At 32.9% G+C, this 13,557-nt stretch overlaps 1 protein-coding gene across 1 annotated transcript in view; it reads right to left on the bottom strand.

The window, feature by feature from the left end:
* The window catches only part of LOC128997315 (ATP-binding cassette sub-family C member 4-like), a 58,151-nt gene that overhangs the window by 23,055 nt on the left and 21,539 nt on the right, over positions 1-13,557 (bottom strand). Inside the window, exons 9-14 of the mRNA XM_054422948.1 lie at positions 12,616-12,726; positions 11,276-11,467; positions 10,437-10,594; positions 9,598-9,732; positions 8,935-9,118; positions 343-552 (exon numbers count right to left, since the gene is read on the bottom strand). Of these exons, the coding sequence (XP_054278923.1) occupies positions 343-552; positions 8,935-9,118; positions 9,598-9,732; positions 10,437-10,594; positions 11,276-11,467; positions 12,616-12,726 (990 nt within the window). The remainder of the gene's footprint in view (positions 1-342; positions 553-8,934; positions 9,119-9,597; positions 9,733-10,436; positions 10,595-11,275; positions 11,468-12,615; positions 12,727-13,557) is intronic.

Here is a 13,557-nt window from a genome sequence, read left to right as displayed (position 1 = left end):
ATATGTTTTAAGGTATTTTCTGCAGAGTAAGGAGCGAGCCGCAGACGTTGAGTGCGATCGGTGAGAGTCGGGAGCGATCGGCAGACGTAAAGATACAGGTTAAGTTTAAGAAAGGGCCATGCGGCCCTAACTTTTGCCTGTATAAATAAATAATATTTCATTTCAAAGAGCAATTGGCAGACGTCGAGTGCAATTGGCAGACGTCGAGTGCGATCGGCAGAAAGGCAGACTTCCCTAAAAATTCTGTTCCGAAAAAAACTTGACATAATAGATCCCAATGATGAACAAATCTTGATCCCAAAAAATCCCAAATTTTCTGCTTTTGATCAAGTTAATACTGACTGGCTGAGGGTAGTAGGAGTATCTGCGGCAGTACTTGTAGGAACATTCCACGATGTTGAGATTGTGGTTGGAGCTGGTGGTGGAAGGCTCGTCCATGTCTGAGTCCTCACTATCAGTGTCAAGGTCATCAGAGGTCAGATCCGTTGATTGTTCCAGGCTGGCGATGGTGGGTACCAGCTGATCAAATGTGCCGTACCCTTCCATTTTGCCCTGGAAAACATTTATTGGATTAGATTTAGATGATATTAGATTCTTAACATATAATAGTTATTTGGGAGTGGGAAATTTACTTGTGGATGAGGTGATTTTATGTTATTGATAAAGTTCGAAGATTTTCCCAATGTTTGCAGATGGCTGGATTCTGTTTCGAACTGTAAAAACGTGACTGGCTTTTTTCAGTATTGGACCAGCAATATTAGTATAAGTAAGCAGCTCTGATACCACATTATATAATGTAATTGTCAGTTTTTATTGGATTGCAGGTTTCTTTAAAGGCCTCAAAATGACAAAAATTATTAATTTGTGCAAGGATGAATAAGTATAGGTTAGATATTTCACTAGTAACTCATACTCGAACATTTGTTTTTTTTTTTTTGTATGTGTTAAGGGCTTTTTTTTATCCCTTATTGAGGATTGAAGTAGTGACGCACTAACGAGATAACCAACAATCAAATGTTATTTTAACATTAACCATTTTTGTGTAAAACCATTAATTCAAATATAATGTAATTTTACATGTTCAAACGTCGAGTATTGCACCAAGCAACAAAGCGTGGATCACATTCTGCAATGAGCTTATGTGTAATCAGCTGTGTTTGTCAGCTGATGCCCTGCAGTGTAGAAAGAGAACACAGAGATAGTCACAGTCGCTGTAACAAGAGTTTAACTCCCACAACAGCGGCTGACTAAGCCCTCGATACGTTTGTCAGTTTAACTACATCACGTGGTTCAACTGGGAGATTTGTTAAAAATCGTGTACATTGCATTTTCTAACGAAATTTTATATTTTAAGGATTTTGTTTATTATCTTGTAAATGATTTGTACGTATACTGGAAGAAAACTAGTTTTTTTCAATAATCATTGTATTGTATTGTATCATTGAATTGTATCTCCAAGGTTTTTTTTATTTTGATGTTTAATGGTGATTTTCCCATAAACCCCATAGAATAACGTTAAATTAATTTTCATTAAAATGGCTCGTACTACTATTTTCATTTAAATTGTGTATGTTAGCTACTAGGAGGTCACGAATTGTGGATATTTATAGGGATGCACTGTGGATGCGATGCTCACTGGTGTGGATTAACGTCCGCACTAGTGAGTACTACGACTATCCGCAGTACTATCCTGATAATTAGACCAATTCGTAAATTACAAGGAAAAATGTGGTTCGGATTCCACTATAAACTGTAGGTCCCTTAGTTGCCATTAGCTGTATGGGCTATTAATTAACAGCTGTGTCTAAGGAACATGTCGGCCTTAGTCACTAACAAGACTACAAGATCGCGCCACTCATCCTACACTCATCCTTCACTCATATTTGGGTTAAAATACGCACATAGTGGCGTCCCCATCTTAAATAATTGATAATTGATAATTGATGTTATTGCTCTTTTAACCTTACAAATTGTACAAGCCCCAATTCTGTAAAAATTTACTGTGCATTTTTGCATAAATTTGTTTTTTTTTATTATTCCCATAAAATTGCATAGTTACTCCCACCTCCCATCCATGATAATATTGTTGTTGATATATTACACTCAAACTCCGAATTCGGACACTGTCCTAAATTGTTACCCACTTTGCGATGTGGACGGCGTGTAATACCCACGTCGGGGAGTGAGCATTTTATTCGGACATTGGCTGAAGCGAAATGCCCAGACCATGTTGTGGGTAAACTGGTTTACTCAAATGCTGAAGTTCAAACGTTCTTCGGCGATTGAGCAATTCCAAAATACCCACAACGCAGTGTGGATTTAAAAGTAATTGTCCACGTCGGGTTGTGGGTATTTCTATCACCGCAAAGTGGGTAAAAATTTCGTACACTGTCCGAATTCGGAGTTTGAGCATTGAGCGTAACAGATGCACTTCAAGAGAAAGTATGTGTCAATTTGCTGATATTGGTCATTAAATTAAATACATTAATGATATTGTTTTACCGTGTACTTTTCAGTCATAAGCTAATCGGAAATTCATTACATACACACAATTTATTGTTTATATATAATATTGATCACAAACAAATTTTAAATTAATAAACACAACCTACTGTATTATTATTGTTAATTGTAAAACAACCAACACATCATCGTTCTAAACTATTGATTCAACAATTGATTATTTAATACAAAATCCAACAAAACTAAATTTCAATACAGCAGATGTGACAAAGTACACAGAGCTACAAATATATTCCAGGTTTCACAGAGAGCTGAGTAAGCTCTTATATATTCCAACGCATTCACAGCCCGACCAAAACTTAATCAGTTTTGTCTGTTTGTCATGTGAGTTTATCCAGTTATCTAGCGAGGCCAGTGGTGTTTACATAATCAAAGCCTTCAGTTGGTTACCAGGTTTATCTATATTGTGGAAATATCATTTGAAATAAACCTTTGTGTTATGTTTACACCTACGTCAATATGTTTCGTGTGTGCTTCGGGATAATGTTTTAAATTATTGAATGTAATGGAATCTCAAAACATCAACTATTATTTCTTTGATGTTTTTTGTTGGTTTGCTTTGCTAAATTCAATTCAATCAACTAGGTTTTTTCCTAGATGTAGAGAGTGTGAAATTTAGTTCTGTACAGGAGACTGGGACATAGATTTTCCACAAGAGGTACTATCATTGAGTATAAAAACTGCACTCAACGCTCTATTGTCAATTAAGTCTCCATCCATTTATTGTGTTTACATAGAAGTATTTCTACATTGTATTTTATTGTTCCTGAGCAATACCATTTTAACTTTCTACAAAATAAGATTGAAAGTGTAATATTCGACTGTGGATAAAACTATATTTTCTTACAGTCACCCGACAAAGTGGGCTACCATGCACTGAAATAAGTACAGAAATTTGCTAATTGCTGCATTTACTTACTTTTGCCGCACTCTAGAATTCCTACGAAACGAAAAAAACAGCGTACTTTTATTAGGCATGTATTTCGTTTATGCTTGGAAATTGGAAATTGGTCTGTCGAGCCAACGACAGAGTGTTCTAATGTAAATTAATGATTTAAAAAAAACTTATTTTTTGAACAAGCCAGACTTAAAAATCAACTATTTTAATCCATAGAATATTTTAAAGAATAAAATAGTTTCAAAGAATCGTATCAAAGAATCTCAGAGTAAAGCTTAAATTTTGAAGTTTAAATGTGTTCTAGTTTAACAATAAATTGGCTACAGGCTTAAAAGTCAATTTTCAATACACTTTTAGTGATAAATAATAAATGTTTCTAAATACAATCATGCTGCAATCGATACATAAAATATTAAATGTTTAATTTGAAAGAGACAACGAGAAACTTTGTAAACATTTTTGAAACTGAGTGGCCTCGAACACAAATTTTGTTTCAATTCCATTGTTACAAAAGATAAAGTGTGAGTGTAAAGTTTGAGATCAAGAATACTTCGCCATGCGATTTGTACTTCAAGCTTATTGTAACTAGACTTTATGTCAACTTTACAGAATAGCACTTATCTTAAGTGATTTCAATTGCATTTTTATTTTGCTTTCTATTCTCATTTCTCTAAATTTGTATGTATTCTTTTTACAACTCTAAGAAGATATTGAAGAGGAAGATGTCATGAGATTGTGTACAAATATGATGAAACAGTTGGTTGTATGAAAGGGTAGAAAATGGGATGTGTTAAAACTCCTTAAATTTGTATAACTTGTTTTCTATACAGAATAGTAAAAAAAAAACAATACTTTTTATATATAAAATTATTATTACTTACATATAATTTACCTAGGCCTATATATTGCCATAATATTATATGCCTATACATTATTTACCTGCATACAACATAAAATAACATACGGACTTATTTACCCCCATGTACGGTACGAAACTATTGTTTACTACTAATAAATAATTATTGCTGAAATTTAAAGGAGTGAGATAACTTTCAATTCAGGATACCCCCTGGACGAAATTTCTACCAGCTGTTGGCAATTCCATCATCGCGATTGTAAAGTATTTTAATGTTTATGAGACCGAACGGCCGATTAAAGCATTCACTACCAGGTGACTCTAGATAATACAGATGAGTGTAACGGGTGGTATATAATGTACGTTAAACATTGTCAACAATGTTTAACATTGGTAAAACATTTTAAACATTGTTTAACATTGTTAAAACATTTTTAACATTTTTTAACATTGTTAACATGGTTTAACATTGGTAAAACATTGTTACTGTTTATGATATGCCATTCGCCTATTGAATCTGATGATTATTGGAGTGTCCAATCGTAGTCGATCACCATTTACCACCCTTTTTTGTATATTTACCGTCTTTTGAGTAACAGTATAAGCGTAAATATATGTTTTAAGTGTTATAAGACGTTTCTTTATTTACTTTTCGTAAATTTAATAACACGTACGATGCTGATCAAGAAGTTATTTATTAAAATGTTCTAACCCACAGAATATTACATTTATAAAAACTATTATCGTCTGATTTTTTTAGTCAAATCCAACTATTTTATATGAAAATACATTACAATTTTATCTTACACAGTTTTATTCATTTTGTACTAAAATTACGAATTTTTTAGAAAATTGAGTTAAAAACGTTTGATAAATGTGATGAAACTTTACTACTCTGATGTTATAGAGGCAGCCATACACAATGTCATCATAGCTCTCATGTGTCGTGTGTTGAGATGTTGAAGAGGTTTCCTGTGTTGCAAGTTTGAATGATGTTTAACAAACTTGAGTGACAAAACCCTCACTTAGCTAATGCCACTGTGGCAAATCATGTTTCATATTTATCCTGACTGTGGTATTAGAATACAAAATGTTGCACATTTGAATTATTTTTAGTTTGAATCTTTTAAATTAATACATAATAATGAATGAAATAGCAAACGTATTTTAACAATATTAGAAATAGTAAAATTTATACTGTAATAGTTTGCAAGATTATGAACATGTGTAAGAAATATTTTATGGGTTACTGTATTGATTTCGAGCAGTTACACTTATCAGCATTAAGTTTAGATATTTTCTTTTTTTCCAATCTTATGGAGGTGGCTGGTGAAATAGATATTTGATAAATAAATTATCCCGTTTTGTCGGAACATTGACAATTAAAAGAATCATGAAGTCTTCGGTTGTTTTTACTTTTCATAGTCTAAATACCGAAAACATTTGTATGTCAATTTATAACTGTCTGTGTGAGTATAGGGCGACGCCCAAGATGGCAATATATGCTGCTCAGTACGATCAAACAATTTTTACTGTAGTTACTATTTTTTTATGAAGTCGGCAATTTCAAAATTGGTATGACCGATTTCTAAAAGAATTAGGAACAGTAAAAATTTACTGCAAACTAAAGAATCAGCTGATTTTAGTCAGTAATAAAGCTACACCCCACACTTCCTTCTACACTCATCCTCATTCATACAATTTGGGTTAAAATACCCACCAAGGTGGCATCCCCACCTAAATCAGTATTAAAAAAATAATACATGAGTTATCTATCAAGTAACAATCAGCTGTTTATAGGAATAAGTTCCTATAAACAGCTCCTATAAACTCAATGTGATTTAGGTAAAGTTATTTTTTTTTTATTGACAAGTGATTATACAGTAGATACTACCTTTGACTATGTCAATGATACTACCGATTTTTTTCATGGTTAATCAATGATACTGTAGAACAATATTTTTCTTAAGTTGCTTTAAAGTACTGTTTTATTTTGTCACTGCATCTCATTTCTGATAAAGGTGAAAAACACTAAGTTATAACTAAAAAATATTTTTTACCAACCCAATCATTAACAGTAAAAAAACTTTTAACATTTTTAACCTCATAAAATACCTAATACTAAGCTATATTACAATAATAACTTTATTTTTGTCTCAATTCTTGAACTGTTTGTATCCAACTTTTATCTCCGTCCTTTGGAGTGCAGGAAGAAATAATTCATAAGGTACCTAGAAGTTTCTGTTGAAAAAGAAAGAAGAAGTTTTCCAGAAGTCGAATTAAGAAGTTTTTTACTGTAGGAAACGGCAAAGGGCCAACTCATCACCATTTACATCGTTATTATCTTCAACACTTAAAACAACTTTTAGTCCAGTTAAAAAATTGTTTGTTGGTTAATTGGGGATGAGCGTAAGTCTGTGAGTCCAATTTATTAGATGACATTTAGTTTTAGAAATTCTTCAACCTCATGATGGTCATGTCTTTGTAAACAGGGTTTCTCTAGATTGTACAAGTTTTATAGATTAGCAAGTTTATAGATTTATTATTTATGATTTAGACACAAAATAGTTTTAGTTGTTTTAACTTATTCCAATTTAACCATTGCACTTTATTGTTTTTTTTTTAACAAAACTTCCATAAGAAACAACAAACATATAAATGAATATCTCCATAAAACCCTGACATTTAATTAAAAAAAATAATATTCTGAAAAGATAAAATTATATTCTGAGCTAAAACAATAATCTTCTGAAAGTTTTTCAAAATACAGTATGTTGTTTTTAAATTGAAGATCAGATAATATTTATGCTAGGTTAACATCTTTTGTGTTCAGAGATTTGCCGGTGCTTTCTATCAAGACTGATAAAGCATCTACGGTACATATTTTTCAATTCTTATGTTTTATTTTACATACATTAAATACGTACAAAATTTAATAAGAGTATAATACTGGTCAATCTCTCTGACAACACTAATAACTCACATCAAACATTATATACCTTATTCACAACAGAAAAATCATCTTTAATTACATACATAAAGCAAGACAACCAAACATTAATTTAATTATTGATTAAACATAATTAATTTCTTGTTTACCTAAACACTTTTATGATTGTTGTTTAGTTTCTTTTAATCATTCTCGTTGAACAGTGACTAAACCTGATGTAGTTAAACTACACAATCGCATCAAGGGCTTAGAAGGATAACTCTGTTGTGAAAGTTTAGCCCTGATACATTGACTATAGAGTCTGGTCTAAAACTAGCAAATGTATTCAACAGATTTGGCCATATAACACTGTACCACATAAAACCGGCCAATTGTTTAAATATAGAATTTTAAGGGAGGTATGTGATGTGTATTTCTTTTAGAACATAAGTTCCAACGAGGTTAAACAGAAAATATGTATCGTCATAATCCAGTGATGATCCTAGAATATTTTTATTTTGTTGTTTATTATTGCAGTCTGGACTATTCAATTTCATATTGCATATTATTAGCAAATTTCCCGTACAGGGAATATTTTTCATTTCCTCACAGGTAAAAATTTTACGAATTTTTACAATTACCAATTTTACGTATTTACCTCGAACGAGGTTTGACTGTAATCCAAAAATCAAAACCGAAGATGATCTACTGTCAAAATAATGTTGAATTGAGATAGCAGATAATTAGGAAAACAGTGGTTTCAGTAGTATGAACTGTAATATTACAACCTCTTATCATTGTACAGAGTAGTATTGTCGTTTAAAAAATACCTAATGATAAAAATGATTACAAATTCCCATAAAAAGCAAGGACTAATGTTAGATATTTTATACTGAAAACCCTTTTTTTAATATGTACTAAAACAATATAATTGAACAAGGCTGTGTTTGATGTGTCAAAACTGTAGAATGTAGACTCTTCTGGGAATAAAAATTAGTTACATCAACAATAAAGTTCAATCCAACTAGGCTCTAGAGAGGCAGTACAAGAAAGGTAATAAAGGAACATCACGGTTTCTTTTCAACTTATATTAGGACGTAAAAGTTAACGATGTTGTAAAGGATGATGACAAGTCAAGTTTAACCAGAAACTTTATCTTTCAACGTTGTTTAAAATCCCAGAGTTTTTATTACAATTAGCTTTGAAATTTACTCTTTTGATTTCCCTTGTTGCTAACTTGTGCCGTGTGTGATGAAGAAATTAATTTTTGTTTAATGCATTTTAGTGGAATTGCTTTTGAGGGAAAATATAATTTTGATAAAATGTCCCATTTCATTCAATTTTTAAAGTCACATTTTAAAGAACAAGCATTTATCACAGCTATATTATATAAATTTTCTGTAGGCTCTGTACTTTGTGTACAATATTTAAAATTGCCAAGAAAAACAACGCTATTTATAGCAGAGCCTCGATAAAAAATTTATTATAGGGATTATTAAACATAAGACTTGTTATCAAGGTTGACTATTTATCGAGGTTTGTATAAAATGTGAATGAATGAATTATAACATTTATATTAACTTCATTAGGAAGCTGACTAATAAAAATCGTTGTCCCAAAGGAACCTTAAGAATATCTTTCTTTATCATGCCACTATTTTATCTGTGTTATATACTACAATGTTTTATATTTGATAGGTATAATTATTATGATGTGTTTACTACTTACGTTCCGCAGAGCAATGATTTGGTCGGCCTTCACGAGGTGTCGATGTTTGTCAGTGACCAAAACCACAGTTTTGTCCTTCAGCAATCTCAGGACGCATCGAGTGAAGATCCTGTCGGACACTTGTCTGCCGAGCCATCTGAACGGATCATCCAGCAGGTAGATGTCACAGTCGTGGTAGAGCGTCCTGCAATGTACAATGATGAGCTGCAAAACTGTCGTAGGTTTTCATTCGATTTTTTACGAAGCTGACAAACCGTGGTGGAAGGGTGCGTTTTGAAGAAGATGAGTGGAGGAGGAGTGTTTATTGAATGAATAGGCTTTGCAATTTTGAACTATCAAAAACATTGTGACTTTTCTCGGGATTAAACTTGCAACCTTCTGGTCACCAGGCAAGCACTTTATTTGCTCAGCTAACCAGCTGTTTAAGGTTTAAAATTGTTTACAAAATAAATCTAACACTGTTTTACTTGGAACTTACATAAAAAGGCTAATGATGAAAAAACAGTCGTCCTTTGGAGATAAGTCACAACAGAGATAAATAGATGGACTCAGGCTACAAAAATATCATATTGTAATGTTCTGAGGGCTGTTATATTGATGTATTTAAACAATTGCCCATCTGTGTCTATACAACACATTTCAACTCTTTGATAAATAACATACCTGGCCAAGTTGATCTTGGAAATTTGCTGAAGTGTGAGAGCCACTCCATCCTCAGTTCCGATGATTGTCATCTCTTTCTTAGGCAAATCTTGGACGTCTCTGATGAGACCACAAACCTCCAACACCAGCTTCAGTCTAAGAATATTTACAAAATCAGTGGAACTGTATGTCACATTGAAGTTGTGTATACCCTTAATGAGACTTATTTAGCGTAGTACCAAAGGAAATCACTCACTCTAGGACTAATTGTCTGTTTCCTATCTCTACAGCCACCTGAATTATCCGAGACCTGACCTTGCTTGAGTTACTAAGAGCTTCTAACTCTTATTGTTGCAAAACTGGTTTGATAAAAATCCCACTTACAAAGGATTTGCCTTCCTAGGGGTTGGATGCAGATTCAGAAATTGTTTCTGCCTCAGTTTTTAAGACTAATGAAGTTTACAGATTTCTTCCGAATTTCCCAACTTTAGACAAAGCCAAACTTTAGGGAGAAATTGTTAACTATCGGTACAGCATCTGTTATGTCACATAAACTATCACGCTAACAAAAGCTAAAAGAGAAAACAAAATTTAACTGCAGTACACTGGGGGTGGCTAATTGAAATGTGCTGTTTGAATAAAAATATTTATTAAAACTTCTCTGTATATTGTATGTCTACTTAAGTATCCAAATTCATGTCCAGATTTGAGGGATATCAGTAGGCATGGTATACACATGAACCAACATAACCAACATGAAGATTAAAGCCTACATTGACAAACTATCTTAAAGCATTTTCGATTACTTTTGGTAAAGTCTCAATCTCAATGTAGGTACAGGGACATGTATGTGCCGTTACCTCTGTTCGTTGATGTGTTTGCCGCAGACGATATTGTCCCTGACGGAGGCGGCCGGCAGCAGCCAGGGTGTGTGAGGGCAATAGACTGTGCGACCTTTGATGGCCACACTGCCCGAACACGTGTCCACCTCGCCTTGCAGTAGATACAGCAGCGGGGTCTGACCAACAAAATATCGGTAGAAGGGATAAAGTGGTTTAGACAAAAACTAGGTGATAAACAGAGTGTATTAAACATGTCCCCTACCATCCTTTGAAGGTTTCAAAGCAAACAAATATTTTCTCCATCAATTCCGCAGTCAGACAATTTAGGTTAGAAAAAATTGAGTACTTAACTTATCGTTACTAACTCAAACTTTTCTTGGCTGGAAGTAACTTACTGACAGTGGCAGTGAAATATACTCATTATTCGGTATATTGTGTGTGGTCATGTTACTTACAAGAATGAACTTTTCTCAATTATTCATAAAAACCTGCTTAAAAAAACCTTCATTTTTGTGATTTTCTAGATAATTAGCATTCTTTTTACATTGTTTGTTAGGGAATGATCCAAATCCCTTGTTACTATCTAGCATAAACATTTCCTTAGAATGCCATCAATTGTATCCTAAATACAAATGACATCTGAGTTAAGAATAAAACTCGCTTGGAATTGAACCAGCAAGCTCTGATTATGACGTTCAGATTGAAGCCAAGTTATGAAAGGAAAGGATGTGAATACGGTGAATCACTCCAATACACACCCAGACAGACAATTTCATACTAATTATGTCTATTTACACAGACCGATCAAATGCTGTTCATTGATTATGAACATTTGGCATTACAGTTGCAGTATTTACCTTGCCAGCCCTCCAAGGTCCCACCACTGCCAGTATCTGACCCTCTCTGACACAGAAGCTGATCTTGCTGAGCAGCACTGGTCCAACAGAGCAGCACTGAGCTGTCGCATCAGACACACAGATCCTCTGTTCTGCTGGTAACTCTGCCTCATGTCTACCTTGCTCTGGACAGTCCACCATCACTAGCAGCTCCTGGCACAACCAATGTAACAGCTGCTTAGTCTATGTTTATCATTGCGTGGGAAGTCTGTTAAAACAGTGTCAGTGTAGTTTGGCATAAAAATATTTTATTGTAAACCAAAAATAGTATCTTGATTTAATTGGTTGTTATTTTTTTTTTTTTTACTCACCAAATTAAATTAATTGAAATTAAACTTAAAAGTCATTTGTACCAAATGAGAATTATAATTTATTCGTGAAAATAGCGGTGGTTTACTGTAATTAGTATTGCTTGTGTTCATCGTCAACAAAAAAATTACACACAATATTTTTTATCATGTAATTTTTTAAAGAGGAAAAGTTAGGAAAAGAAATGCAGCTATAATTTTTTTACGGAGTAAAGCATGTAGGTTTACAAAAAGAATATGATTCATATAAAGACTTTATCTTGATATCCTGCTGAAAGTATAAAATGCCATCCGGCAAACATGACTCGAGTTATACGCTGTAGGAAGGCACAAACTTTACAGCGCTCACTAGGAATGCTATTTGAAGTGATGTTCTTTTTACATCATGTTGTAAAGTGGCAGCTTTTATTACTCGACAATTAATTCATTCCGAGCTTTATCTCGCACAAGGGTGAAACAAAACTCGGTAAAAGTGAATTGAGATGAACTTTTATAACTTTGAGTGTTTTAGTCTTTTTATGAGTATTTTTTATTTTTGTTTAAGGAAAAATGTTCACCCAGGATAAAGTGAAATAATCTCAGTATCCATTTAAGAATTTAACCAATGACATTGAAATAACCTTTTCACACGTGCATTTGTGTTCATAAAATATCTATTGTGATTTGTACCTAATTTAGTCACTTTCTTTTCTGTTAACAAGTCATCTAAATTGTAGCAAATGAAGTTAGCTAAGAGAGAAAAATTTACTAAACTGACACTGTACACTGTCCTATGAAGATTTTTCATTGAAAAATTAGCTACTTGTTTCTATAACGGAAGATTTCATTTTTTTTACATAAATTGAATAAAACCTTTCCTTAGCACTAACTAACAGGTTTCACATGCAAAATAAGTTACTACCCAAGAAATAACTTAATTGGCATTTTTCTGTTCCAACACAACTTCAAGTTAAATATATTAGTGTAAAGATAAACAAAATCCATATTAAATACCTGAAGGACTTGTATCGTGGTAGTCAGTTTGGTCAGAAGACTGAACCCCATTGGCAGGTTTATGCAGAGAGGGTTTGTCAACGTCTGGACCAAACACAAAATCAGGAAAGCCTGAAAAATAGTCATTCGACCACATTAGAATACTACGTATTCAAGCAATCCGTTAGGCTAATAATTTTCTGAATAACTAAATGGATTCCCTAGGACCAGTTATTTGACCAAAACAGAGATCAATCTACATACCAGAAGTCAATTATTTGACCATATCCAGAGGTTGACCAATGAGTTGAGTATCGGTCATAATTGATTCAGGTAATGCATAAATTAGTGACATAGTCACCCATGTGGTTTACATTTCAATCAAGTTTTGAATTGGTTTCATATTATCATAGTATTGGTTTATCAACATTTGTTTTGAATTTACTCACAAAATAAGAAAATAATTTATGTATTCTTAGTTGAAAAAACTCCTAGGCTAATTTAGAAAGTTATCCAAAATGCCAAAAAATATCATGCCTTTTTAAAATGTATTTTAATTCATAAGGTCACGGTTTATATTTTTTTAACAATCGTGTTGCTGTTGAAAGTTGTAGCAGTCTAATAACTGAAAAAATTGGCTACTAAATCAAAAACTTAATACTAGGAAGTCAGTGTCTTTCAATTCATTTTGAAGTTTGATGTTTTGAAACTGACCACAGTTGTCCTTGATCATTGGGCTTAAAAAGATTATTGAATGAATCAGCATATCGAATCAGTAACTTCAACACATATTATTCATTCATCACTGCAACACTATATTATTGCAATATTATTGCAATAAGTGTGATAAATTGAATCCATTACAACAATGTTTCAGCTGGTTGCATTCATGTATTGCAATCACTTAATTCGCATATTCCAACCAGTGCAACCACATATTCCATCAACTACATATATTGCAGT

This window comes from Macrosteles quadrilineatus, unplaced genomic scaffold, assembly GCF_028750875.1.
Source record: "Macrosteles quadrilineatus isolate MER2022 unplaced genomic scaffold, UCM_ALF_1.0 Scaffold_6__1_contigs__length_79288215, whole genome shotgun sequence".
Classification (NCBI taxonomy): domain Eukaryota; kingdom Metazoa; phylum Arthropoda; class Insecta; order Hemiptera; family Cicadellidae; genus Macrosteles; species Macrosteles quadrilineatus.
Note: the sequence above shows the minus strand (reverse complement) of the source record. Positions and strands in the feature narration are given on the sequence as shown.